This window comes from Bos indicus x Bos taurus, chromosome 4, assembly GCF_003369695.1.
Source record: "Bos indicus x Bos taurus breed Angus x Brahman F1 hybrid chromosome 4, Bos_hybrid_MaternalHap_v2.0, whole genome shotgun sequence".
Lineage (NCBI taxonomy): Eukaryota > Metazoa > Chordata > Mammalia > Artiodactyla > Bovidae > Bos > Bos indicus x Bos taurus.
In genome coordinates, this window is record NC_040079.1 from 103,543,165 (window position 1) to 103,566,953 (window position 23,789).

The 23,789-nt window shown below is 47.3% G+C and overlaps 1 protein-coding gene across 12 annotated transcripts in view; it reads left to right on the forward strand.

The window, feature by feature from the left end:
* The window catches only part of ICA1 (islet cell autoantigen 1), a 163,595-nt gene extending 140,420 nt beyond the window's left edge, over window positions 1-23,175 (forward strand). For 9 of the 12 annotated variants that reach the window (XM_027540067.1, XM_027540064.1, XM_027540061.1 and 6 more), the window contains 3 exons: window positions 7,938-8,207; window positions 20,068-20,154; window positions 22,322-23,175. In XM_027540067.1, the coding sequence (XP_027395868.1) occupies window positions 7,938-8,207; window positions 20,068-20,154; window positions 22,322-22,443 (479 nt within the window). In that variant the 3' untranslated portion in view covers window positions 22,444-23,175. The remainder of the gene's footprint in view (window positions 1-7,937; window positions 8,208-20,067; window positions 20,155-22,321) is intronic. The other 3 variants (XM_027540070.1, XM_027540072.1, XM_027540069.1) reach the window with 1 other exon arrangement.
* The last annotated feature ends 614 nt before the right edge of the window (window positions 23,176-23,789 follow it).

Here is a 23,789-nt window from a genome sequence, read left to right on the forward strand (position 1 = left end):
GGGTCTAGCATTGTTGGGGTTTTTTTTTTTCACTCGTGGAGGAGGGATTTTTTTTGTTTTATTTTTTGTTTGACGTGTGTGTGTTTGTGGGTGTGTGTCCCAGAGAGTGGGTGCAGTGGATTTTCCTCCATCTGCTAGCTATTATTATCCATGTCTTTTTTCACCAGAAGGGAGGTTTTAGAAGTATTCTTGAATTCTAAGCAAGTACGGTTTCTTCCCAGGGCCTTTTATAATGAAGACTATTTTTCTTGTTAGTTTTCTAAGGTGGTTTCCTACCCATCTTTGTCCCGTGCTGTCTTCTGGGTGATGTGAGGATAGTGTTGGTGTTTGGGGTTTTTCATGTGTGTTTCAAGCGTGAGGCCTTTACAATTAGTCATAATGCTGAGAGCGGGGAGCCGGGAGCAAACCCGAGCGCCTTCCTGTTTCACACACAGATGAAGGGAACTGCCGTGACATTTATCTGTTTGCTTTCCTGTGCTTTCATTTTGGGTCTGTGCACTCATGTTTCCATCTTCTGTGCTCCTAATTTCTGCTGAGGTCATGAAACTCGGTATGATTTCAGAAATGTCACCTGAGTGGGCGGTCACCCTTTTCCCACCTTAGTTTTCTGTCACCCACAGTCTGAACTCCAGCGCTGCCTCTGAATGTCAGTTTTCACTCGCTGAAAACTCACTGGGTCAGAATCAGTGTTCCTAAGGAATGTTTTTGCAGAGACATGGGGTTTGATTTTTGAAGCCTTGGGCAGAGCAAGGCAAAGATGACGAGAGGGTCTGTCATCTTGGCCATTCTGTCATGATGCCTGCAGCCAAGAATTTTGCCTAGCAGCCAGTGGAGCTATATGACCTTAGAAACCCTACAGACTTTACGAAAATTTAAATATTTGCTTATATATAGGATCCTTAATAGGCTCTGAAGTGTGCAGCACTGAGAAAACATCTTGACCTGTGAGCCAGGGGTCCCCAGCCAGATAATCCATAACTAATAAATTATATGACCTTGAGGTCATCTAGCCTGGGTCTCTCTTTCCTCATGTATAAAATGAGTTTGAGGAGATGATTTATAAGATCCTTTCAGAGTATGACTCTTCCCTTTGGGCATTTCACTGGGAAAACAGCAGGTTCTTAGATGGGAAGATGGGGGAGTATGTGTGAAGAACAGCAGGCAGAAGAGTGTTGCTGAACCACAGACTTCCCTGAAGGCAATGTTGGTGAGCTGTGGAAAGGGCTACCTTAGAGCTTGACTACAGAGGTCCTGAGCCCACGATAAGGAGCATCACTTCACTCAGCAATCAGAGGGGGCCATGGATGTTATTTGAGGAAGGGAGTGATAACCTCACAGCTGAATTAAGCAAAAGTATACAGCCAGAGGGGCTTCCCAGGTGGCACTAGTGGTAAAGAACCTGCCTGTTGATGCAGGAGACACAAGAGACCCAGGTTTGATACCTGGGTCAGGCAGATCCCCTGGAGGAGGGCATGGCAGCCCACTCCAGTATTCTTGCCTGGAGAATCCCATGGACGGAGGAGCCTGGTGGACTATGGTCCACAGGGTCTCAAAGAGTCGGACATGACTGCAGCGCCTGAGCGTGCACACACACACACATACACATACAAAGGGAGAGTGTCTTTTATGGAGCCCCACCAGGCTCAGCAGTGGGCCAGCCCCTAAGGGCCCCCAGGCTGGAATTTGTCATCAGAGTTTCAGGAAAGCATTTGGAATTGGAGACAGGGGCTTGAGACTGTTCCCAGGTGACACTAGAACCAGGAAAACACGTAAGATCTTCTATGCCGAGAATGTAGGGAAGAGAGAGGTGATTGCTTAGGAGGAAGTCTCAAGGGCAACCAGAGTAGGACAAGGCGGCAGGGAAAGTATAGTCAAGAAGACAGGAGGACATCCAAGAGAGCCACTTCCTGGGGAGCCCAGGAGACGACAGCATTTCCAGAGTGGGCAGTAGTGCAGAGTGCTGAAGAGACCAAAGCAGCCTCAGAATAGGGGCTTGGAACCTGCCACGAGGGTCTCACTGCTAACCTTCAAGAGGGCCACTTCAGTGTAGAGCAGGGCCAGGAACTTGATTACAGATAGACCCAGAAAGGGTGCTAACAAAGTCGCGCGGGTGGCTGTAGAAGGAAGAAGAAACTTGAACAGTGACTTGACAGGAGGCGGTGGGTAAAAAGTGAAAGTGGAAGTGTTAGTCTGCTCAGTCGCGTCCGACTCTTTGCAATCCCACGGACTATAGCTTGCCAGGCTCCTCTGTCCATAGACTTCTCCAGGCAAGAATACTACAGTGGTTGCCATTTCCTTCTCCAGGGGATCTTCCTGATCCAGGGATTGAACCCAGGTCTTCTGCATTGCAGGCAGATTCTTTACCATCTGAGCCACCAGGGAGGTGTTGGGGGAGACTGCAGTAACTGCAGTATCAAGTGAAGATTGACACTGTTGGAGTGTGCACAGGCTTGAGGCCAGGGAGAAGCCTTGGAGGATGAATGAGGACAGACGCTAGAGTTGGAATAATGCTGGGGTGGAGCAGGCTTCCCAACACGGGGAGAGTACAGTGGGGGCTAATGTCGCAAAGGAAGAGGGGTGCATGAGGGGTCATAGAGTTGGAGGCCAAGCAGTGAGAATTGGAGTATGTCACGTGTGTTGGCCTTTATGTTTGTAGTCGTATCTGTGATTGGGTTACTGCTGGGAAGGTAAACATGGAGACTTGAGGAACTCGCAAGGGCATGAAGGGGGCTTGGAGGCGTATCTGTGGGTTTGGCACCTGCGATCTCCGCCGCCTTTGTTCATTCTGTAAGACAAAGGCAGACAGCCTTTGTGGCTCAGTGGTAAAGAATCCACCTGCCAGTGCAGCAGACACAGATTCGATTCCTGGTCCAGGAGGATCCCACATGCCACAGAGCAGCTCAGCCCGTGCACCGCAACTGCTGAGCCTGCGCTCTAGAGCCCGGGAGGCGCAAGTTCTGAGCCCACGTGCCTAGAGTCTGTACGCTACAACAAGAAAAGCTACTGCAGTGAGAAGCCTGTGCATTGCAACTAGAGATTAGCCCCCGCTCGCCACAGCTAGAGAAAAGCCCGCGCAGCAATGAAGACCAAGCCAAAAATAAATAAATAAAATCATTAAAAAAAAAAGACAAAGTCAGGATGGGGCTCAGAAAGCCAGGATTGGTACTTGCTTGCCTGCAGGGGTGGAAGCTCTGACTCCAGCTGTAGCTCTCACCGGCTTCTTATCATATCTAGCTGTGTTCTCGTTTTCTCACAGTTGAGTTGAATTATTTCCAAAGAAAATGATAGCATGATTCTTAAGAGCCAACTGACTAGTGTTATTTTTCAAGTCTTGACTTGTCTGGTTACAGACCTAAACCTGAACTTTTCTATTGGTAATTACGTTTTTCTTACAAGTGATGTATAGTCATTTCAAGCGTCTTAATTATCAGGGCAATAATTGGGAGGTTTCCCTGCTTTCTGGTTCAAGTCGGTGTCAGTTTCATCGCTTTCAGCTAACAAGTTTTCTTAAAAGAGAAAACAGCCACAGTATAGCCTGCTGTAACTGCTAAATAACCAGGACACTAAGCAACAGGCCACATTCAGTGGTTTTGTGTGTGTGCGTGTATGTGCTTACTCAGTCATGTCTGGCTCTTTATGACCCCATGGACCCTCCAGGCCCCTCTGTCCGTGGGATTTCCCAGGCAAGAATGTTGGAGTGGGTGGCCATGCCCTTTTCCAGGGGATCTTCCCGACCCAGAGACTGAACCCTAGTCTCTTATGTCTCCAGCATTGGCAGCCGGGTTCTTTATCAGCTGAGCCACCAGGGAAGCCCCCTTTCAATTGAAGAGCTCTATTCAAAACCAGTTCTGGACAATAACATCCTCCCCGTGGGTCCTTTTTTCATTTAGTCACTAAATTTGCATTGGATAGGATAGATTATTAGTCAGGAATCATTTAGTTGGAAGTAACAAATTCTTCTTTGAACAGTTTAGCTTTAATATGAAAAGAAAATAGAAGAACATATGGATATTGGTCCATGTAGCTGAGGATACACAGGGGTGGATTGACTTCAAGAAAGGCTGGATCTGTCTGGATTGGGAGGAAAGTTTGAGGGAGAATGGATACATGTATATGTATGGCTGATCCCTTCACTGTTCACCTGAAACTATGACATTGTTAATCGGCTATACCCCGGTACAAAATAAAAAGTTTTTAAGAAGAGAAAAGCTGGATCCAGGGGCTTAAAGAATGTTGTCAGGATTCTAACTCCGAAAGTTTCCATCCCTGTTTGGTTCCATCATCACTGAGAGCCTCAACTCTGCATCCCTAGAACTTAGAATCCCAAAGAAGAGAGCCCGTCTTCCTCCCAGCTTCCATCTTCCAAACTCAGGGAAGCCCCTGGCTTGTGCCCACCCCTGAGCCAGTCACCATGGCCTGAGCAACGAAGAACTCTGCTGAGCCTAGGTCACGGGTCCACCTGGGATGAAGCGGTGAGGCATCTTACCTGGTGTCTCACCAGGATGAGGAGGAGCAGGGGTCTCCCCGAGAGAAAGTAAAGAGAGGGAGGAAAGGGATGCTAAGTTAGCAAAACCACAGAGGGCTACTCTAGATACCATCTCACAGCATAAACAGTAAACACAAAGGTAGAGCTTCTCCAGTCTGTGGTTGGGTTTTTTTATTTTTATTGGAGAATAGTTGCTTTACAATGTTGTTAGTTTCTTCTGTATAGCAAAGTGAAACAACTGTGTGTATGTGTGTGTGTGTGTATGTGTATATATGTGTGTATATATATATATATATATATCCCTCTTCTTTGGATTTCCTTCCCCTTTAGGTCACAGGCTGTAGTTATTTTCGAAAGGCTCTCCAAGTGTATTATTTGTTGGTGCTCACTCTGGTCACGATCTTCCCTGGATTGACATCTAGATGAAAGCAAGGGAGACTGTAAAGGGACTTTGGGAGGAACACACACAATTCTGAGTGCTCCCTTAAAGTCCTCTCTTCCTCTAGGGTCTAGACATCGCCTTGAATTGGTTCCAATAAAGGGGATTTGGTTCAGCAATCATCTGGTTTCAGTCAGGCCCGAAAGGAAACCATGAGAAAAGGTTTGGGCGATTAGGTCCAGCTGAAAGTAGGAAGTACTGAGCTTTGTGCAGTGAATGTGTGTGAAAAGGGTGATGCTGAGAGAGACTGAAGAGAGAAGTGGGAAGGGACGCCCAGATGAGTGTTGGCGGACACGCCCTGTCACAGCCAAGGCTCCTTCCTCCGCTCCCAGCGGTGAGGCCCTCGCCTCTCCTGCCGGGCCCTTCCCACCTTGAGCAGGCCTGGGTGGTTCCTGAGCGCCCCTGTCACCACAGAACCATCTCGGAAGCCGGCGTAATAAAATGCCATCTTCCTCCTCTTCTCACCAGCACACCCACAGGCTAGGTCTTGGTGCAAACCTCGGTGATAACACAAACAGGAGAATGCTGAAATTAGACAGCTGTCCAAATATGGTGATCCTTCGCCACTATTTTTAAACCACACTGATATGAAAGTGCCTGTATTCCTCCTCCCCCACCCGCCATGTATAGACAGTCTGCTCAGCACACTCCAGATCTCCCCAGTCTTTCTACAAAGTGTGGTTGCAAATAGATCCAATAAAACCAACGGAGATACGAGCTTTAGTTAATTCACAAGTGAAGACTTTAAAGAAGTATCTCATATATTTGAGGAAAACCTCTTAATCTCACTGTGACAGTATCAGCATTAAAATCTAGCTCAGAGAAAATATAAATCATGATTGTTCCTTCTCTTCATGACTTACAACAGAAATGTTTATAGTTTCCAAGTGGCAATTAGATATGACAACATGGCCAGAGTTAATAAACCTATCAGTTCTTAGTTTTTAAACTATGTAGAAAACTCAATGAAAAGTTATAGGATTCATGATCATTACTGCCTCCGCTTTACCTGTGCTCACGATTTAGTATTTTGTCAGTGTTCATATGGTAAGAATCAGTCTCTTCTTTAAAGTCTTTCTTCTGGAGCAGCAGTGAGGTTTAAGATATATTCCTTGTGATCTTCCTGAGGATATTCCAAAGTGGACATTATTAACATTATAATTTTGTAGATGAAAAAACAGAGGCCCAGAGCGGGTAAGGATCTCAAGCGAGTTGCACAGCAAGGAAAGGGTGGTCCAGTGTCCACCCCTCTGGTCCAGCCAACCCTTCAGGGCTGCACCTCTGGCCTGTGAAGCTCATCCTTTACTGCTTTTGTTTTCCTGTCATTTTCACTGCTGCCCTCAGGCAGACCAGATTCACCTTCCTTTGCTTTATGCAGCTGCGGTGCCACAAAGGAGACGGCAAGAGGACGTCTTTCTTGGTCACTGTTAGACTTCCTGACACCTCTGCTCCCCCCGCTTGCCCCACTTACACTAAAACCAGTTTACTGACACTGGATGTGGTGAAGGAAAGTACAGCGTTTATTGGAGGGCCAAGCAAGGAGGATAGGCAGTTCATGCTCAAAAGGCCCAAACTCCATGATCCCTTTTAGGGAACAGGTGTGGGTTGCAGGGTGCCTCTGATCGTCCTGTCTGCTGGGCAGTCTGGGCTGCGATGCGGCTCCCCTCCTCAGGCCGGATGGCAGGGCAGGCTTCAGCTGTGGATGTCGGGCTTCTGTGGGAAGATTCAGGAAGCTACAGAAACCAGAACTAAGATCTCCAACATGCCTTCAAGCCTGGCTTTGTTTCATATCCAAGAAATGTATTGATAGTAAGTTTGTTTTTATCTTAAGGAGACACCAAAACTCTATAGAGTTTTTATGGAAACTATTTGAGCTTACCTGATGGCTCAGCTGGTAAAGAGTCCACCTGCAATGCAGGAGACACAGACGATGGGGGTTCGATCTCTGGGCTAGGAAGATTCCCTAGAGGAGGAAATGGCAACCCACTCCAGGATTCTTGCCTTGGAAATCCCATGGACAGAGGAGCCTAGCGGGCTACAGCCCAGGGGGTCACAAAGAGTTGGACACGACTGAGCACATATCCATGCATCCGTTTCAATGCAATTCTGTTGATGCTCAGAAACTGGACTTGCTTTGAAGGAAAGGAAATGCGGGGGAACTAAACAAGGATCTGCTTGCTCCACTTGCAGTAAAGCCAGTTTACTGACACTGGATGTGGTGAAGGAAAGTACAGCATTTATTGGAGGGCCAAGCAAGGAGGATAGGCAGCTCATGCTCAAAAGGCCCAAACTCCATGATCCCTTTTAGGGAACAGGTGTGGGTTGCAGGGTGCCTGATCAGCTCATGTACAGTTGTCTGATTGGCTGATGGTGAGGTAACAGGGTGATGTTTCAGGAATCTCAGTCATCATCTGGTTCCAGCCTGTCTAAGTGCTGGTGGTCAGCAGGTAGTTAACTTCCTCCACTGGGTGGGAGTTTTAGTATCTGCAAAACAACTCAAGGATATGGCTCAGGATATTATCTATATAGCCCTTGAGGAGAAACTAAATGTCCTTGACTTTGTTTTATGCCTAAGCTATTATGATTGGGTTGACTAAAAAGTCATTCAGGTTTTTCTGTAAGACAGTATGGAAAAACCCAAACAAACTTTTTGGCCAACCCAGGGTCTTATTTCATTATTCTTTGTTTCTGTTTCATTTTTGTGTTTTTTAACTTCTCTGGTTAAATTTGCTCTTTGGTGCTCTGGGAAGGCCTCGGAAGCTTAAACTTTTTTACAAGCAAGAGGCTTGGGGGTCACAGGGGGAGAGGGCGTTGTCTCAACAGGAAGGCCGCACAGGATCGTGCTTGCTTTCAGTGGGAAATTTCTCAAGGGCTGTAATAGGGTTAATTTATATTTTGATTAACTTTAAAAAAAATCTAGTTGGTCTGTCTCAGCCCAGCCCCTACAACATCTGTTCCCTAGAACCCAAGCCTGTGGGAGTGATGTGTTTTGTGCTCTGTTACTTCAATCAGCTTGCCTGGGCCCAATGGCGGGGACCCCAGAACCTGAAGGTGCTGACAAAGATGACCTGCTGCTGTTGAGTGAAATCTTCAATGCTTCCTCCCTGGAAGAGGGCGAGTTCAGCAAAGAGTGGGCTGCTGTGTTTGGAGACGGTCGGCTGAAGGAGCCAATGCCCACTGCGGCCCCAGGAGAGCTGGACCCCAGGCCCCAGGCAGGCTCAGGATTCCTTCCTTCACAGCTTCTAGATCAAAACATAAAAGACTTACAGGCCTCGCTGGAAGGTACGGACCACAGGGCTTGTAATGGGGGTGGGGGTGGTGGAGGAGGTGATATATTGTTTGTTTGTTAATCCAAAGACCTGTTTTTCTTTTTTTCTTTTCTTTTTTTTTTTACTTTACAATATTGTATTGGTTTTGCCATACATCAACATGCATCCACCATGGGTGTACACGTGTTCCCCATCCTAGATGTCCATCAGCAGATGAATGGATAAGAAAGCTGTGGGACATATACACAATGGAGTATTATTCAGCCATTAAAAAGAACACATCTGAATCACTTCTAATGAGGTGGATGAAACTGGAGCCTATTATACAGAGTGAAGTAAGCCAGAAAGGAAAACACCAGTACAGTATACTAACGCATATACATGGAATTTAGAAAGATGGTAATGACAACCCTGTATGCGAGACAGCAAAAGAGACACAGATGTATAGAACAGTCTTTTGGACTCTGTGGGAGAGGGAGGGGGGGATGATTTGGGAGAATGACCTATTTTTCTTTATCTTCTTTTTTGTGTTTTCTAACTTTTATCTTATATCCAGTGTCTTTTATTTTTTGTTTTGTTTTTGTATTTTTCTTTTATGTCCATTGACTTTAGCTGAAGCTTCAGAATCACATTCTAGCCTTAAGATACGTATTAGGGTTTAAAATCCTCTTCTTTGCATAATTTTCTCTCCATGGTAACACTTCCTATTAATCAAAGGCTAGAGGGGTGGTCCTCAGTCTTCCTGTCTTACTTTGATTTTAGGCTTTTTCATGGCACCCTTGAGGGATTCAGAGTGCCTTCACAGTTGTGGCCTATTCACGTGGCCATTCCTGCCTGGCCAGTGCCCTAGCTGAGTTCTCCCATATACTCGTGAGACAACGTTCCCATAGACATGGGGCTTTCTGGGTGCTTCTTCCCTCTCCCACCATGGCCCACCCCTTTCCTGAGTACGCCCTCAGCTCAGCCATTCCTGTTCTGCCTGAAACACATGGCCCAACAGAAATAGTCTTCACACTGATCAAAAGTGATGAGACACCTTGGTAAGGGTTCAAGGTACCCCAGAGCTCACCAGCAGCTCACATGCTGGTTCAGAATTATTGATGTGCAGAGCAGATTGATTCTGAGTGCAGAAACTAACACTCAGGTTGAAAGTTAAATTTTTAAGTTGGAGTTTCTAAACAACAGACCTTGAGAAGGAAACCATTTTAGTATCTGAAGGCTTTTCTGCTCTTTCCATGTTTTAATTATAAGGCAAGAATTGCTGTTCAGAAGTTCTCAAATTGTTTTGATTTTTCCATGAATTTAGGTTATCTCCTTAATAAACAGCATGTTTATCTGGCACTTAGAGATGAGAACAAACAGCAGAGCTGGAATGATTAAGTAATTATGGGCTATTATTAAAAAAAAAACACTCAGGTCTTTGGAGATGAGATCATGGACGTGGCAAAAGTTGGTGGGCAAGACCAAAAGAAAATCTTTCCTCTTTTTTATGAAATACGTGTTTCCTTTCATCTTCCTTTTTTAGTCCTATTTTGTAGCCGTCTCATTTATTCTCAGTAATGAGGTTAGAGATGAGAGGGATAACGCAATCCAAAACTACTTCTCTGCCCTGAGTCTCACCCGAGTTTCACCACCTCTTTTGCCGGAACCCCAGATGAACAAGGTTGCCAGAGACCAGGTTTCACCCCCACCCACCTGTGGTGCAGGCGCTAACAAGGCGTGGGAGAGTCGGGAGAGGCAGGGCCGGAGCGGGATCCACGGCTCAAAGCTCAGGGCTGCTAGAGACCCTCCAGCTGTGCTGCAGGGCGAATGCCGCCCCCCCAAAGCCCCCAGCTTTGGAGACACCTGGGCGCCTGCTGCCACCAGGAGCACTGGTGGCCTCCTTAGCTGGGGTGGCTGAGCATCACTGTCTCATGGGCACCTCGGGCTGACAGTGAGAACTCAGAGCTTCACATCCTCTTCCTGAGCGGGTGGAGCAAGACCTCAGCTCAGGCCCAGAGCACTGTCCCCGGAACTCTGCCCAAGAGCTGAGACAGGGGCAGCAGCCATGGGCTTGGCACTTCAGCCTTGCCCCACGGCCAGGAGAAAGGCCCATGGCACACTTGGGGCTGAGGAGGGAGTGGGCCACGGCACGAGAGATGCAAGCTGGCACTACGGAAAGAGAAAGAGGTACTTTAAAGGGAAGTCATTTATGTCTCAGGCAAACAATTTCACTGGAGGTTGCTGCCCTAGTAGCACTGAAGCAAGATTCTTATTTGTCCAGCAAATATGTATTGAGTCCTCTGGGTGCCAGGCACTGGGGAATCACCTGAGAACAAAACAGGCAAGGCTTCTGCCTTCCGGGAACTCACATTCTAATGGAGAGGAGATAATTGTGGTGCTGGAGAAGACTCTTTAAAGTCCCTTGAATAGCCAGGAGATCAAACCAGTCAATCCTGAAGGAAATCAACTCTGAATATTCATTAGAAGGACTGACACTGAATCTCCAATACTTCGGTCACCTAATGTAAAGAACCACCTTATTAGAAAAGACTCTGATGCTGGGAAAGATTGAGGGCAGAAGGAGAAGGCAATGACAGAGGATGAGATGGTTGGATGGCATCATTGACTCAATGGATATGAGTGTGAGCAAACTCCTGGAGATAGTGAAGGACAGGGAAGCCCGGTGTGCTGCAGTCCACAACGTTGCAGAGAGTCGGACCCGATGAGCGACTGAGCAACAGCAACAAAACATAATGAAAAAGCAAATCACATTGTAGGTTAGACAGTTACCAATGATATGGAGAAAAGGAAAAGCAGAGCCAGAGCTGTTGTTGGGGGAATGGCAGAGTAGGTCAGGGAGAGCACTAAATGGACTCTTACTGAGAAGATGAGGTCTGAGCAGAGACTCGCAGGAGGCCGGAGAATTAGCCATGTGGAGATCTAGGCAGGGAAACCCCTGTGCCCAAAGGGAGGGTCTGCAGGAGGAGCACTGGGGTTGGAGTGAGAAGAAGTGCTCGGAAAGGAGATGAGCTGGGTCACACAGGCCTTGTAGTTGTTAGAAGAACTTAGGAACCATCATAGCCTCTTGGACCAAGGATGGACAAGATCTGGTTTACCATTTACAAGACCCATCTGGCTGCCAAAAGTTTCATTTCCTCTGCTGAGGTTCTGTCAGGATCAATGTTAAAGAAGTCATTTTGTAATCTCTGAGTTATCCTGTTTTCTTTGCATGTGTGTGTGTGTGTGTGTTTGTGCTTAGTCGCTCAGTTGTGTCCGACTCTTTGCGACCCTATGGACTGTAGCCCACCAGGTTCCTCTGTCCATGGGATTCTCCAGGCAAAAATATTGTGGGTTGCCATTTCCTTCTTCAGAGGATCTTCCTGAACCAGACATCAGACCCACATCTCCTGCATTGGCAGGCAGATTCTTTACCACTGAGCCACCAGGGAAGACCAGATATTAGGTATTAGACTCACTAAATAATTCTCAGCAGAGACTCAAGTCATCTGAAGGAGCTTTCTACTTCTCCACAGATGTGGTCTTCTTATCCGTGGGTTAGCCCCCACTTCAGAGACACTGAGGTCTAAAACTGATCTCCTTTATCACGGTAAAATGACAAGAACGAGCTCTGCGTATGGCACGTGCGATGGGCCAAGCACTGCCCCACGTGCTTTAGGTGTGTTATTTCATCCTCACCACACCCTTGCCAGACAGGCAGGCAGGCAAGCACTGGTGGCATCTCCAACTTGCAGCCTGGGAAACAGAGAAACAGGGAGTAAGTAATTTGCCCCAGATTAGACCTCTGGTAGGAGGCAGGCCGGACTGTGGGCCTGAGGCACTAGACTCCAGAGCTCATGCTTTTCGCAAATCTCTGCTGTTGCCACCAAGTACCACATCTCTGATGGCAACCGGGATTCCCCGACGGGCTCCCTCGGCCTCGCCTTGGGTGCTTCTAGAGGAGCCGGAGTTGTAATGACTGTAACCTCGGTCCTAGGCATATAGAGACCAAGGCAACCACACGGTCATGGAGGAGAGATGTGGGTGTGGGAAGGAAGGCTTGTGTCAACCACAAAACGTGGATGATGTTCCAGAATTTTGTTGTTGTTCTTCGGTTGTTCAGTCTTGTCCGACTCTTTTGTGACCCCATGGACTGTACTCCACCAGGCTCTTTTGTCCATGAAATTCTCCAGGCGAGAATACTGGAGTGGGTTGCCATTCCCTTCTCCAGGGGAGCTTCCTGATCCAGGGATCGAACCCCTGTCTCCTGTGTCTCCTGCATTGAAGGCAGATTCTTGACCCACTGAGCCAGTGGAGAAGCCTGATGTTTCAGAACAAATATGTGAATTTGAGATTATCTCCACAGCCTTTGCCAGTGCCTGCCGTCGCCCCTCGTTGACTCTAGCGCTGACCTGCTCAGTCTGGCCACCACTCTTGTGGCTTTCTGTGAGGACCAGGTGGAGCTGCATCCTCGGGGTCCGAGGGTCCGCAGGGCAGAGGTGGGCAGCTGTCTGGAGGCAGGCGCAGACATCTCGGGATCTTTCCCCTCTCTGCCCCCTCTGCACTGCCCCCTGCCTTATCCACCTTCACCTCCTCAGTCTCTCCCCTTCTTACCTCTCCGTTCTCCTCTGCCTCCCTCTCCTCTTTGGCTTCCCTTTGCCTTGGGGAAGCAGAAAGAAAAGGGGAGCAGTGGATTTCGTAAGAGAACAATTATATCTTCCTTCCCCACCTACTTCAAGCTCTAGAAGAGCAAAACAAAGGAACTTACATTTAGGATCAAGTTGTGCTGAAAAATGTGAAGGAGTCAATTTTAGCAAGGCTTTCTAAGAGTTTCTGAAGTTGCCAGCATGATAGGGGCCAGGATTTTCTGTGTCACCCAGCGATGAGAAATTGCACCTTCCTGAGGTCTCTTCCAGTGAGGAGGATGGGGCCACCCAGAGGCGCTGCCTGAGGCAGAGACCCGGCCAGGCCTTCTTAGACATTCTTCTCCATTCCCACCAGCATCAAGATTTAATTTAGAAACAGATGCTGATACTGAAAAGATAACCATCTGCTCAAAATAAATCCACCAGGACATCTTCTAATTTAGGATCCTGCCAACCACAGTTAGGCATCTTGTTCCAGAATCTCACAAACATACAGCCCTTTGTTCCTTCTGGATGTTCTTTTGTTTCAGCTAATCCTGAGGTGTTGTTGCCATCTGGGTGGGTTTCTACTTAAAGCCAATGTCATGTCAAGCTTAGCCTTATCTCAGATTCGCCTTTCCTTGACCAGAGCTCACCTCTTGCTGTCTCTGGCTTAGCCTGGCTCTGGGTAACTGATGTTTCTGGGCCTCAAATGGAATAACGTGAAAGAAAAGGCTGTGGGCTGCATTTAAAGATAATTTGAACAGAGAGTATGAGCCACTGGCATTTTTATTTGTTCCATCAAAGAAGCAGCACTTTCTAAACCTGTTAGGGCTCATCCCCAGGTCTTGGCTAAATTCTTGCAGAAATTAAGTGCCTCTATTAGTCCATAGAAGAAACCTTGGTGACCATCTCCTCCACCCTCATTTACACATGAAGTGAGGTGAAGTGAAGCCGCTCAGTCATGTCCGACTCTTTGCGACCCCATGGACTGTAGCCCACCAGGCTTCTCAGTCTATGGGATTTTCCAGGCAAGAATACTGGAGTGGGATGCCATTTCCTTCTCCAGGGGATCTTCCCGACCCAGGGATCAAACCCAGGCCTCGCGCATTGTAGGCAGATGCTTTACCCTCTGAGCCACGAAGGAAGCCTTCAAGGCTTACACATTTACACATGAAGGATCCCCAAAGGGGACCTTCTCATGACTTGCCGAGTTGCTGTGGTTTTATCCACCATCCACATAATGTTTAAACTCTTCTGCTGCTGTTCAGTTGCTGAGTTGTATCAGACTCTTCTGCTTCCTGATGGACTGTGGCTCGCCAGGCCCCTCTATCCATGGGATTTCTCAGGCAAGAATACTGGAGTGGGTTGCCATTTCCTCCTCCAGGGGATCTTCCCCAACCAGAGATGAACATGCGTCTCCTGCATTGGCAGGAGAATTGGCTCGATTCTTTACCATTGAGCCACCTGGAAAGCCTCAGCTTGGCATAAACAAACACAAGCTACACTAAACTCCTCAGCTTGGCTTCTGAGGTCCTTCAGGGCCTGACCCCGGTGTCATCACTGCCCATACCTCCCATGCCTTCACTGAGCATGACTTACTGGCACTACTCTGCTGGGGACCATGTGTCATGTCTAAGCTGGACTCCAGGGAACCCGACTCTGCCCTCCCCCCAGAGCATTCCACCCACTTCACACGTGATGTTCTGCCTGGCTAACTCCTCACCCTTCAGGTGCTCATGTTCAGCATATCATCCAGGGGCTCCCTCAGCAGTCAGTGCTGGCTATTTCTGCTCTCCATCCCCTTTATACCCAGTACTTAATCATTCCTCTCATTTCACCTCATTGTAAAATGGGCTGAATTTTCTGTCTTGCTTCACATTGTCACGGGCAGGGTCCATGTTTGTGTTGCTCACACATCATATTTCCCAAACATAGCTCAGTGCCTGGAATCGATGTTCCAAAAAGACATCTGGGTGGATGGGCTGATGGATGAATGGATGGATGGCAGACAAGAAGGAAGGGAGAGATCCAACTGACACTGCATCACTAATTGAAGAGAAAAAGGTCTGAAGACAATCTCAGGGGTTGGTTCTCATGTGTGCTGAGTGATAGCAGAAACCCAGAATCATTAGATGTACTGAGCGCCTGCTCTTCAGCCTCTGTATGCCCTGGTTTCACCCACGAGCTCCCATTTTATCCATACAACAACCTAATGAGGTAGGAATTTTTATCCACCCTTTGCCAGTATGGAAACTGGGGCTCAGAGAAGGTGTGGACGGCAGGCTGGTGCCTGGCCACAATAGCCATGGTCTTCCCACATTCCCCTTCATGGCCAGCCCTGTCCCAGAGCACCCAGGGCTCTGCTCATCAACCCAGCCTGGGCTTCTACCCTCCCAGTCAGTGAAATTACACTCATGGTAAAGCGCTACGCTGGGTGGTGTTACTTTGGCCTCACTTGCTGCTCTAGCTAGCTAGTATTATTTCTGGCCAATTTATATTTTCCCTTATGTCAGTAAAGGGGGCAGGATTGCTCCAATAAAATTTTATATATGTTTCCTGCAGAGGGGTAGCGCAGTTGACATATCAAAGGAACCGAGAACTTGGCTCGTCAGCTTGCCCCCAGAGCTCTCAGTCTCATCTGCCCCCACGCTGCACCACCCCGTCTCCTGACACAGTTTCTCTGAGATGGGGAAGACATCCTTCCAGCCACACCTTCCTGTTAAAAACGCCTCAGCCAACAAACACCAACTGAAGAGCAGTTGATGGCAATTTTAGGAATATTAGCAACACTGAGTTCTCTGTAAATAGCATTTTTTCCTGACAGAAGCCAAGACGTTTGAAGTCTGGCTTGGCATTCCATCCATAATTACCCTAGTTGTACCCCTCCCCTAAAGAATTCCCAAAGCAGTACGAGTGAGAGTGAAACTGCAGCTCAGCTTACTATTTGCTTAAAACATATATATATGGGTTTCCCTGGTGGCTCAGTGGTAAAGAATTCACCTACCAACGCAGGAGACGTGGGTTCAGTCCCTGGGTTGGGAAAGATCCCCTGGAGAAGGAAATGGGAACCCACTGCAGTGCTCTTGCCGGGAAAATCCAAAGGAGAGCGAGCCTGGCGGGCAACAGTTCACGGGGTTGCAAAAGAGTCAGACACGACGTAGCAACTAAACAACAATGACAATATATACATATATAGCTGGGGTCACAACCATAATATTTCCTCCCCTCATGTGCGAATGGTTGGATTGTTAGATTTATGCTTAATAGGTGTTCTGAAGAGAAATTGTGATTTGGCCAACTGGCTGTTTCTGCTTCACATTGTAGGACAAAAGAACAGTGATATGCCATGTCTTTGGGAAACTCTGAGGTCTACCTTCCCCATCATCTATCATCTTCGTCCCCAAAGGGGCAGTGTGTTTATGCACATCCTCCTCCATGTCCTTTGCAGCAGAGAAGCCCCCAAGTCTGTAGATTCTCCATGTTGCTTTTATGGTTCCTGAGTGTTTAGGTGAGCAATATTCAGAACTCCATACTTACAAAGGGATCTAATTAGAAGACATTGTCTTTATAAAGATAAGGCTTCCCTTGTGGCTCAGCTGGTAAAGAATCCACCTGCAATGCTGGAGACCTGGGTTCGATCCCTGGGTTGGAAAGATCCCCTGGAGAAGGGATAGGCTACCAACTTCATGAGAATTCCATTAACTGTATAATCCATGGGGTTGCAAAGATTTTTGGAAAAGGAAATGGCAACCCACTTCAGTATTCTTGCCTGGAGAATCCCCATGGACAGAGGAGTCTGGCGAGCTACAGTCCTTGGGGTCACAAAGAGTCAGACACAACTGAAGTGACTTGGCACAGTCTTTATAAAGGAGCCTGCCATTACAATCCTTTAAATGATAGGCTTTAAAATATGACTTGTATTTCTGGGACTCTAAAAATATGACTTGATATACAGACGTTCTGTTTGTTTATAACCATTCGGGAATATGCCCATCACATACAGCGAGGGGGGTCTGTGTTTTGACGTGTGCATTTATTTCTGCTTCCTTGAGGAATGTGTTCTATCTTATACTCTGAAAAAAGACAACGATTGAACCTGCCTCTTTTCCAGCATTCTCTGGAGCCAAATATTGTGCGTGTTTTTGAAATGGGAAGAATTATCTCATGTTCCCACTGTATCGGCATTTAGAGATGGGGGAGGGGTGGCCTTCCACACCTCTCACGTGCCTTTTCTCTGCATCCATTTGGATTCTGTCTGGAAGTGTGGGCCTCCCTGAACTCAGAGAGCCCAATGGGGTCAAGGAGCTTAAAGCTGCGGGAGCTGGGAGGTGGGTGCTCTCTGTTTCTGAGGAGAGCTTCGCTCCTTGCCCCAGCTCTGGCTTCAACAGAAATGAACCTGATCCTGCCAGAGATGGTGGCCACGGCAGCTCCTTAGGAGCCATCTATGGCAGTACCTCCCACACTACACTCGCATGAGGGTTGCTGAGGGTTTGCAGTTCCTTGGACTCCACCCCACTCCACTACCAACCTCATGAAGTTGGTAGCCTATCCCTTCTCCAGGGGATTCTCATTTACTAGGTGATGTCCCAGCTGCTGGGGCAGGCACCACACTTTGAGAAGCCCTGCCTTAAGAGACAGGGGCCAGGCTGCTAGCATTGAGAAAAGGTTGTGTGAGGTTTCTGCCAAGCACAGGTGGATCCTGACCCTAAATGTCCAGGAGAGGATCGTAGGGAAAGATGAAATTGACCCAGTTAGATGCTACCTCTTTCAGCGTTATTTGGCACTCAGCGAGACTGCGATTTTAACTTTCCACATTTACCACTATTTATGTGATTAGGGTTTGGAAGGAAAATGCCGATGGGCCAATTTTCTAGGAACCAGGGAGGTTATGTTACTCCTGGATTTCACCAAATACTGGTCATTTTTTAAAAAATGGCTTTATTGAACTATAATTTACATACCATGATATTCATCCATTGTAGGGGAACAGTTCAAGGATTTCTGGTAAATTTATATTGTGTAGCCATCACCACAGTCTAGTGGGAGAACATTTCCATCTTCCAAAAAAGTTCCCTTAAAATCTGGTGCCTTTTTTTGTTTGTGAAATATGTTAATAACATGTTCAAGTACCATCCCAATGAATAGCAATACTTTTTAAACTCTCTGTACTTTTTCAATATTTTAAACCCAATAAATAGGTCACAGGCAGCCTGTTTCATTTGTCCTTGGTTAGTCTTTATAGGGTTTTCAGTGTGCTCAGTGGTAAAGAATCCACCTGCTAATGCCAGAGCTGCAGGAGACTTGGGTTTGATCCCTGGGTCAGGAAGATCCGCTGGAGAATGAAATGGCAACCCACTCCAGAATTCTTGCCTGGGAAATCCCATGGACAAAGGAGCCTTCATGAGCTACAGCCCATGAAGGTACAGAGAGTCAGACATGACTGAGCACACATGTGCACAGTCTCTGTTTGTATGCTGCTTGCCTAAAAAGAAAGAATCCAGCCATTGAGTATGATGCATCTCCAGTGGCAAGCACTGCTTTTCCATCTCTCAAAATAATGTTTCATAAGTGTGGTTCTCATGATTTAAGAGTCCTTCGGTGGTTATCTGAATTTCAACACTCGTCATGTGCCCAGGTAGTGCCCTAAAGAACGTAAAGATGAATCATACGTGGTCCCTGCCTTCAAGGGGCTCAGAACTCCAGGAGATGAGACAAAAGTAGCAGCTAATCAGTATCAGTTCAGTTCAGTCACTCAGTCATGTCCGACTCTTGGCAACCCCATGGACTGCAGCACGCCAGGCTAATCGATATGCTATGATTCTAAAGTGGGTCCCTTATTACAAATCCTAAGTATAGGGTAAACAAGTAATCCTAAGTATAGGGTATAGTATTGCATCTTCTCATTTCTGTAGCATATGCCGAGTGAGTTTCTTGCCCCCGAAGTTGGTTTCACTGCCACCAACTTGGTGACAGCTGAACTCTGCCATCCAAACATAGCATCCTTATCAGAGACCAAACTTTTTCTGTAGAAGACACTGTGAGCAGAGCATCCCAGGGAAAGGATGTGGTTTGAACTATTTGGAGCCCACAGTGATGCGTCACCTGATGGTCTGTGTTTCACAGTGAGCATCACCAGTGACTCAGTCCACACACACCTACCTGTACCACAGTAGGTATTATGGAGCACATTGAAGAAACAGTTTCTTGTTTCTTGGAGAAGACAGGACTTACACATGAAGAATTAAAGCAGATGTACAAAGAAGTATATGGTAAAGTTCTAAATTAAATGAGTTATCCCGGGACATCCAGCAGAGGCAGTAAATGCTGGGGGGAACTAGGCTTGCTCCCCACCCCACAAAACAGGACTGCTGCACACCTCTTAATCATTAGCAACAGGAAGAGCCCAAGGGGCCTTCAGAACCTTGGGTTAGACAAGATCAGTGCTATCATAAGGATATGGCATCAAGTTAAGGTGGACATTCTTCCCTCTCTTATATTTGGACTGGGCTGCCAATTATCTGTATTAACTAAATTTCACAATTTAAATTAGCTGTATGGAAAATAAATGAACTGGATCATATTGGAAATAGAGAAGACCAGTCATTCACTAATTCTGTCACTGCATTTAATGGTGCTCACTTTTTGTGACATGGGCACAAATGGTGCCCATTTGTAACAGACAAACAAGGCACCTGATTTCCTAGGAACACTATTGATAATCTTTGGTGTGACCATGAAATGATGTCACTTGGTAAGAAAGATGGGTATAAAATTGAAAGCAAGAATGCTTTGACCTTAGCAATTTCTCATTTGCAGTCTTCCCCCTAATTTTCCATACTTTCAAGTTGGTGTTCGTTAGTCACTCAGTCATGTCCAACTCTTTGCCATCCCATGGACTGTAGCCCACGAGGCTCCCCTGTCTATGGAATTCTCCAGGCCAGAATACTGGAGTGGGTTTCCATTTCATTTTCCAGGGAATCTTCCCGACCCAGGGACCGAGCCCCAGTCTCCTGCATTGCAGGCAGACTGTTTACCATCTGAGTCACCAGGGAAGCCCTTTTGAAGTGGGCAAGATTATACATATCCACACTCCTCTGAAACGTATTCCAGATATGAGGCACAAGGAAGAAGGGTCCTGGCACACCAGCCTCCTCTCTCTTTGGAGGCCATCCTAGTTGACAGCCGTGTGTGTGCCTCACATGGAACTGACGAGACAGTGTGGCTGCTCTTCCCTAAGATCTAACGACCTCTGGTTTTGGACATTAGGCTGGTCAGAGAGCAGTGTCAGTCCTTCTCCTCCATGGCCAGCACCCAAGGCAAGCAGTGCAAATGTCAACTACCCTGCAGTGAAAGGTAATATCATTCTCTCCCCCTTAAGTGACGGTCACCTTCCTTTCCATCGACCTAACACTCTTTGCTTTATCTCTTTACTAATTTCCATTGGAGCACCTGGGATTCAGAGGCGGGGCTACAAGGGCTGAGAGCTGTGCATGATCCTAGGAACTAACATTTTAACTTTTTCCTGGCTTAAGGTCCTCATTCATAATTGGCTTTATCAGATCTAATGAGGAGGACTCAGATATCTGTCTGTATGTGACCGGGTGTTCCCCAAAACTGGATGACAACAGTAAGGGAGAAAATGGCCTCGGAGATTGGGATCCTTAGCTGAAAATACCATTGCTTCCACCAGACAAAGCATTTGATTAATGCTTTTTGCAAAGAGCCAGGTGCCTTAGTTGTCAAAAAAGGGCCTTTCAAGCTTGTGAAATCTACTCTCTTTTGAGACAGAACATCTGCCTGAGGAAGATCTCATCTGTCTTTGCATCTCTCTCTCTTCCTTTGGTCATCAAGTTCCCTGTGTTGACCACAGGACATTAAAGGAAGTGTCAGTTTTATTATTGTCAGAGAGCGTTTCCCTTGATGTTCTTTTGGGTGTTGCGCAAATAGTTGCCCCTGGTTTTCCCTCCCACAGGGGAGGTCTGGGGAATGGGAGGATTTCCCTCCCCGCAAGTATAATCACCTGGCTACTCACAGCTGGGCCACACCCACCATCGGAAAGCCCCCGGGGAGGGGAGAGGAGGGTGGAGTGTATTTCACTGGCCTATCACTAAGATATCTTGATACTCTCTATCAAGAACAGACTAATCCTCCAAAATCAGTCATGCTCCATACAGTTTCTTTAGACCTCCTACAGGACTAAAGAAAGACAAGTTATAGCCCCTTTAAAAAATTTTAAAAATGTCTCCCTCATCCCCACCAAGCTATATTGAGCTCTCTGTAAAGTCTCAGTTTATCATATCAAAATAAACCAAGAGTTTTAGGGGCTAACTGCACGCTGTGAAATTAATGTTAGATAGTAACAGCTTGCATATTACTAACTACTCTTGTTTGCAATAGCTTATCTCTGTAATAGATGCATTGTTGTCTCATTATAAAGTAATGTATTTACAAGAGACAGGAAAAAAGGATAAAGGGAGGAAAAATCAGAACCATAAAGGGATCAGTACACTGTCTTTATGTTTAAGTGCCATTTTAGTGAAAAGATCAAAGGCCCTGTGTATGTTGGCATAATCCCATCAGTACTCACCATCACACGATTCATAGAAGCACTTTAAGCAACTCGTCCTACCAGTATTTTTTGAGATTCTTCATAACCAGATGGCAAGCACATTCCTAGCTGCTTTTGGTTAGAAGGATAACCTGTCAGACATTTTCTTCATGTTTTTGATGGTCCCACCTGTTGGAGAAAGAAAAAAAAGCATAGGTCATCCAAGTCAATGAACTTAGATTCTCATGTGGAACAATTTATATAGAGAAGAGCCCCCAACTTCTTTGTAAATCTCTTGCATCAGGCACTCTTTTGAAAATGCCTTCCTCATCTGGAAAATAATTGGGGTCTGTCATCGTGGCATTCAAGAAGTTAGGGCAGGTGGTTCGGTAAAACAGCACTTGAAGGCAGGACTCTATGGAGCATGGAGGGTGAGGGGCTTGGGGGCAATTTAGAGCCCAGTGGGGAAGGGGAGGCGTGTCTAAGGAGGCGTGTCTAAGGCCCCCTTCCTCTGATGGGAGAGGGTTAAAGAAGGCTGAAAAGAGTAATCACCCTATTTCTCTTGACCCAGCAGATTTGAAGATTCCTCCAGGGGACACTGGAAGGCACCTTACTTCCTGAGTCATTCAGTCTAGTTTCTGAAATGATTGCTATCTCCTGGTGGTGCTGAAGCACAGGGTCTGGGGTTTCAGGCAGCTCTGTGGGCTGTGGCCATCTGCTGGGTAGGGGTGCTGATTGGGGATTAACACAAGAGCTCACTGTGCAGATTTGTAAAGACCATGGTATAGAAATGTTACTCAGCCAACCAGCCAACAGTGGGGCATGGAATATCCTAACAAGGCTTAAAGACCAAAAGCAGCAGGGTTTGTCCGACTGAGCGTCTTCCCTCTTGAAGATGCTCCTGGCCCTGAAGCCTGACAGAGATGGGAGTTAGCAAGGAGGCTGTGCTAATGTGTCCTCTTCTCTCCCCAGAGCCTGCCAAGGCCTCCTCGGACCTGACTGCCTGGTTCAGCCTTTTTGCTGATCTCGACCCACTATCAAATCCTGATGCTATTGGGAAAACCGATAAAGAACATGAATTGCTCAATGCATGAGTCTGCTGCCTCCGTCTGGGAGGGAGCCCACAAGTGTCTCCAGATCAACACACCGGGGGGCTCACGGATGTAGGAAGTGATCAGTATGCTGTTTTAATATTTACGTGCCATTTTAATAAAATGAAAGGGTCAAAGGCCCTGTTTATATTAGAATTATTTACTCTCATTTGGTGTAAAGGGTGTCCGTGTGTCCTCTACGCGGACCTGATAGTGCCGGATGGTCTAGGAGCTGTGTCCAGGCCCATCAGCTGACAACTCCCTCTGCTAACTGCTGCTGTGTCACCGGGTTGCTACAAGGTCCAAGTTCACATCATAAATCTGCTTTGTGTTAGGTTGAAAGAAGGTGTCCTCCAGTCTCAGAGACAGCGGGAGTCTTAGGAGGCTTAAATGCCTCCTTTTATACCCCTGGCCCATGTCCCTCTTAAAGGGGGGCTGCAGGGAGACTCCCTCTTCCTGCCCAGCCACCTTCCAGCGAGCTACGGTGAAGCTCCAGCCAACCAAAGACTGCCCTGACCTTGCCTCCTGGGCCGCGGGTTCTCTCATGGGCAGAGGGACTGAGCTGGTCAGCGCTGCACAAACTTGTCTGTGGAAGCCAGCCATGTCTGCAGATCTCAGCTCTCCAGCCCTCTCCTTGGCTGGAATTCAAAAGCATGTATTTCTGGAGCCCCGTGTGACATTAACTGTTTTTGTTTTTGTTTTTTTTTTAATTAAATGGAAAAGATATTTGACACACACAGTTAATGAGTCTGTTGGGGGGAAGGGGGGACTCGGCGGGGGCTGCTATGGGGTGGGGGGCTGGAGAGAGAGGAAAGAGGTCCCACCTGCATGAAACGGCCAATATGACCCAGACCTCCCCCAGATACTGCAGTGGAGGCAGCAGGGTGGACCCTTGGCTTACAGGGGAGAATAGCAGTTTTGCACATGGACACAAAACCCTGAATATTTGAAGGACTGAAGCTGAAGTTCCAATGCTTTGGCCACCTGATGCGAAGAGGTGACTCACTGGAAAAGACCCTGATGCTGGGAAAGACTGAGGGCAAAAGGAGAAGAGGGTGGCAGAAGAAGAGATGGTTGGGTAGCATCACGAACCCAGTGGACATGAGTTTGAGCAGACTCTAGGAGATAGTGAAAGACAGGGAAGCCTGGCTGCTGCAGTCCATGGGGTTGCAAAGAGTTGGACACGACCGAACAACAACCCAAAAGCGACTCAAATAGGCCTATCCCAGTCAGAGACTCGAGGGCTAGCGTCTCGCCGTCCCTCCCACGTCCCAGGTGATGCGCTCAGAGTCCACACAGGTGCACAGAAGCCAGTCTGCCGGATGCGTGGGCCCGCGTTGGGGGTGGAG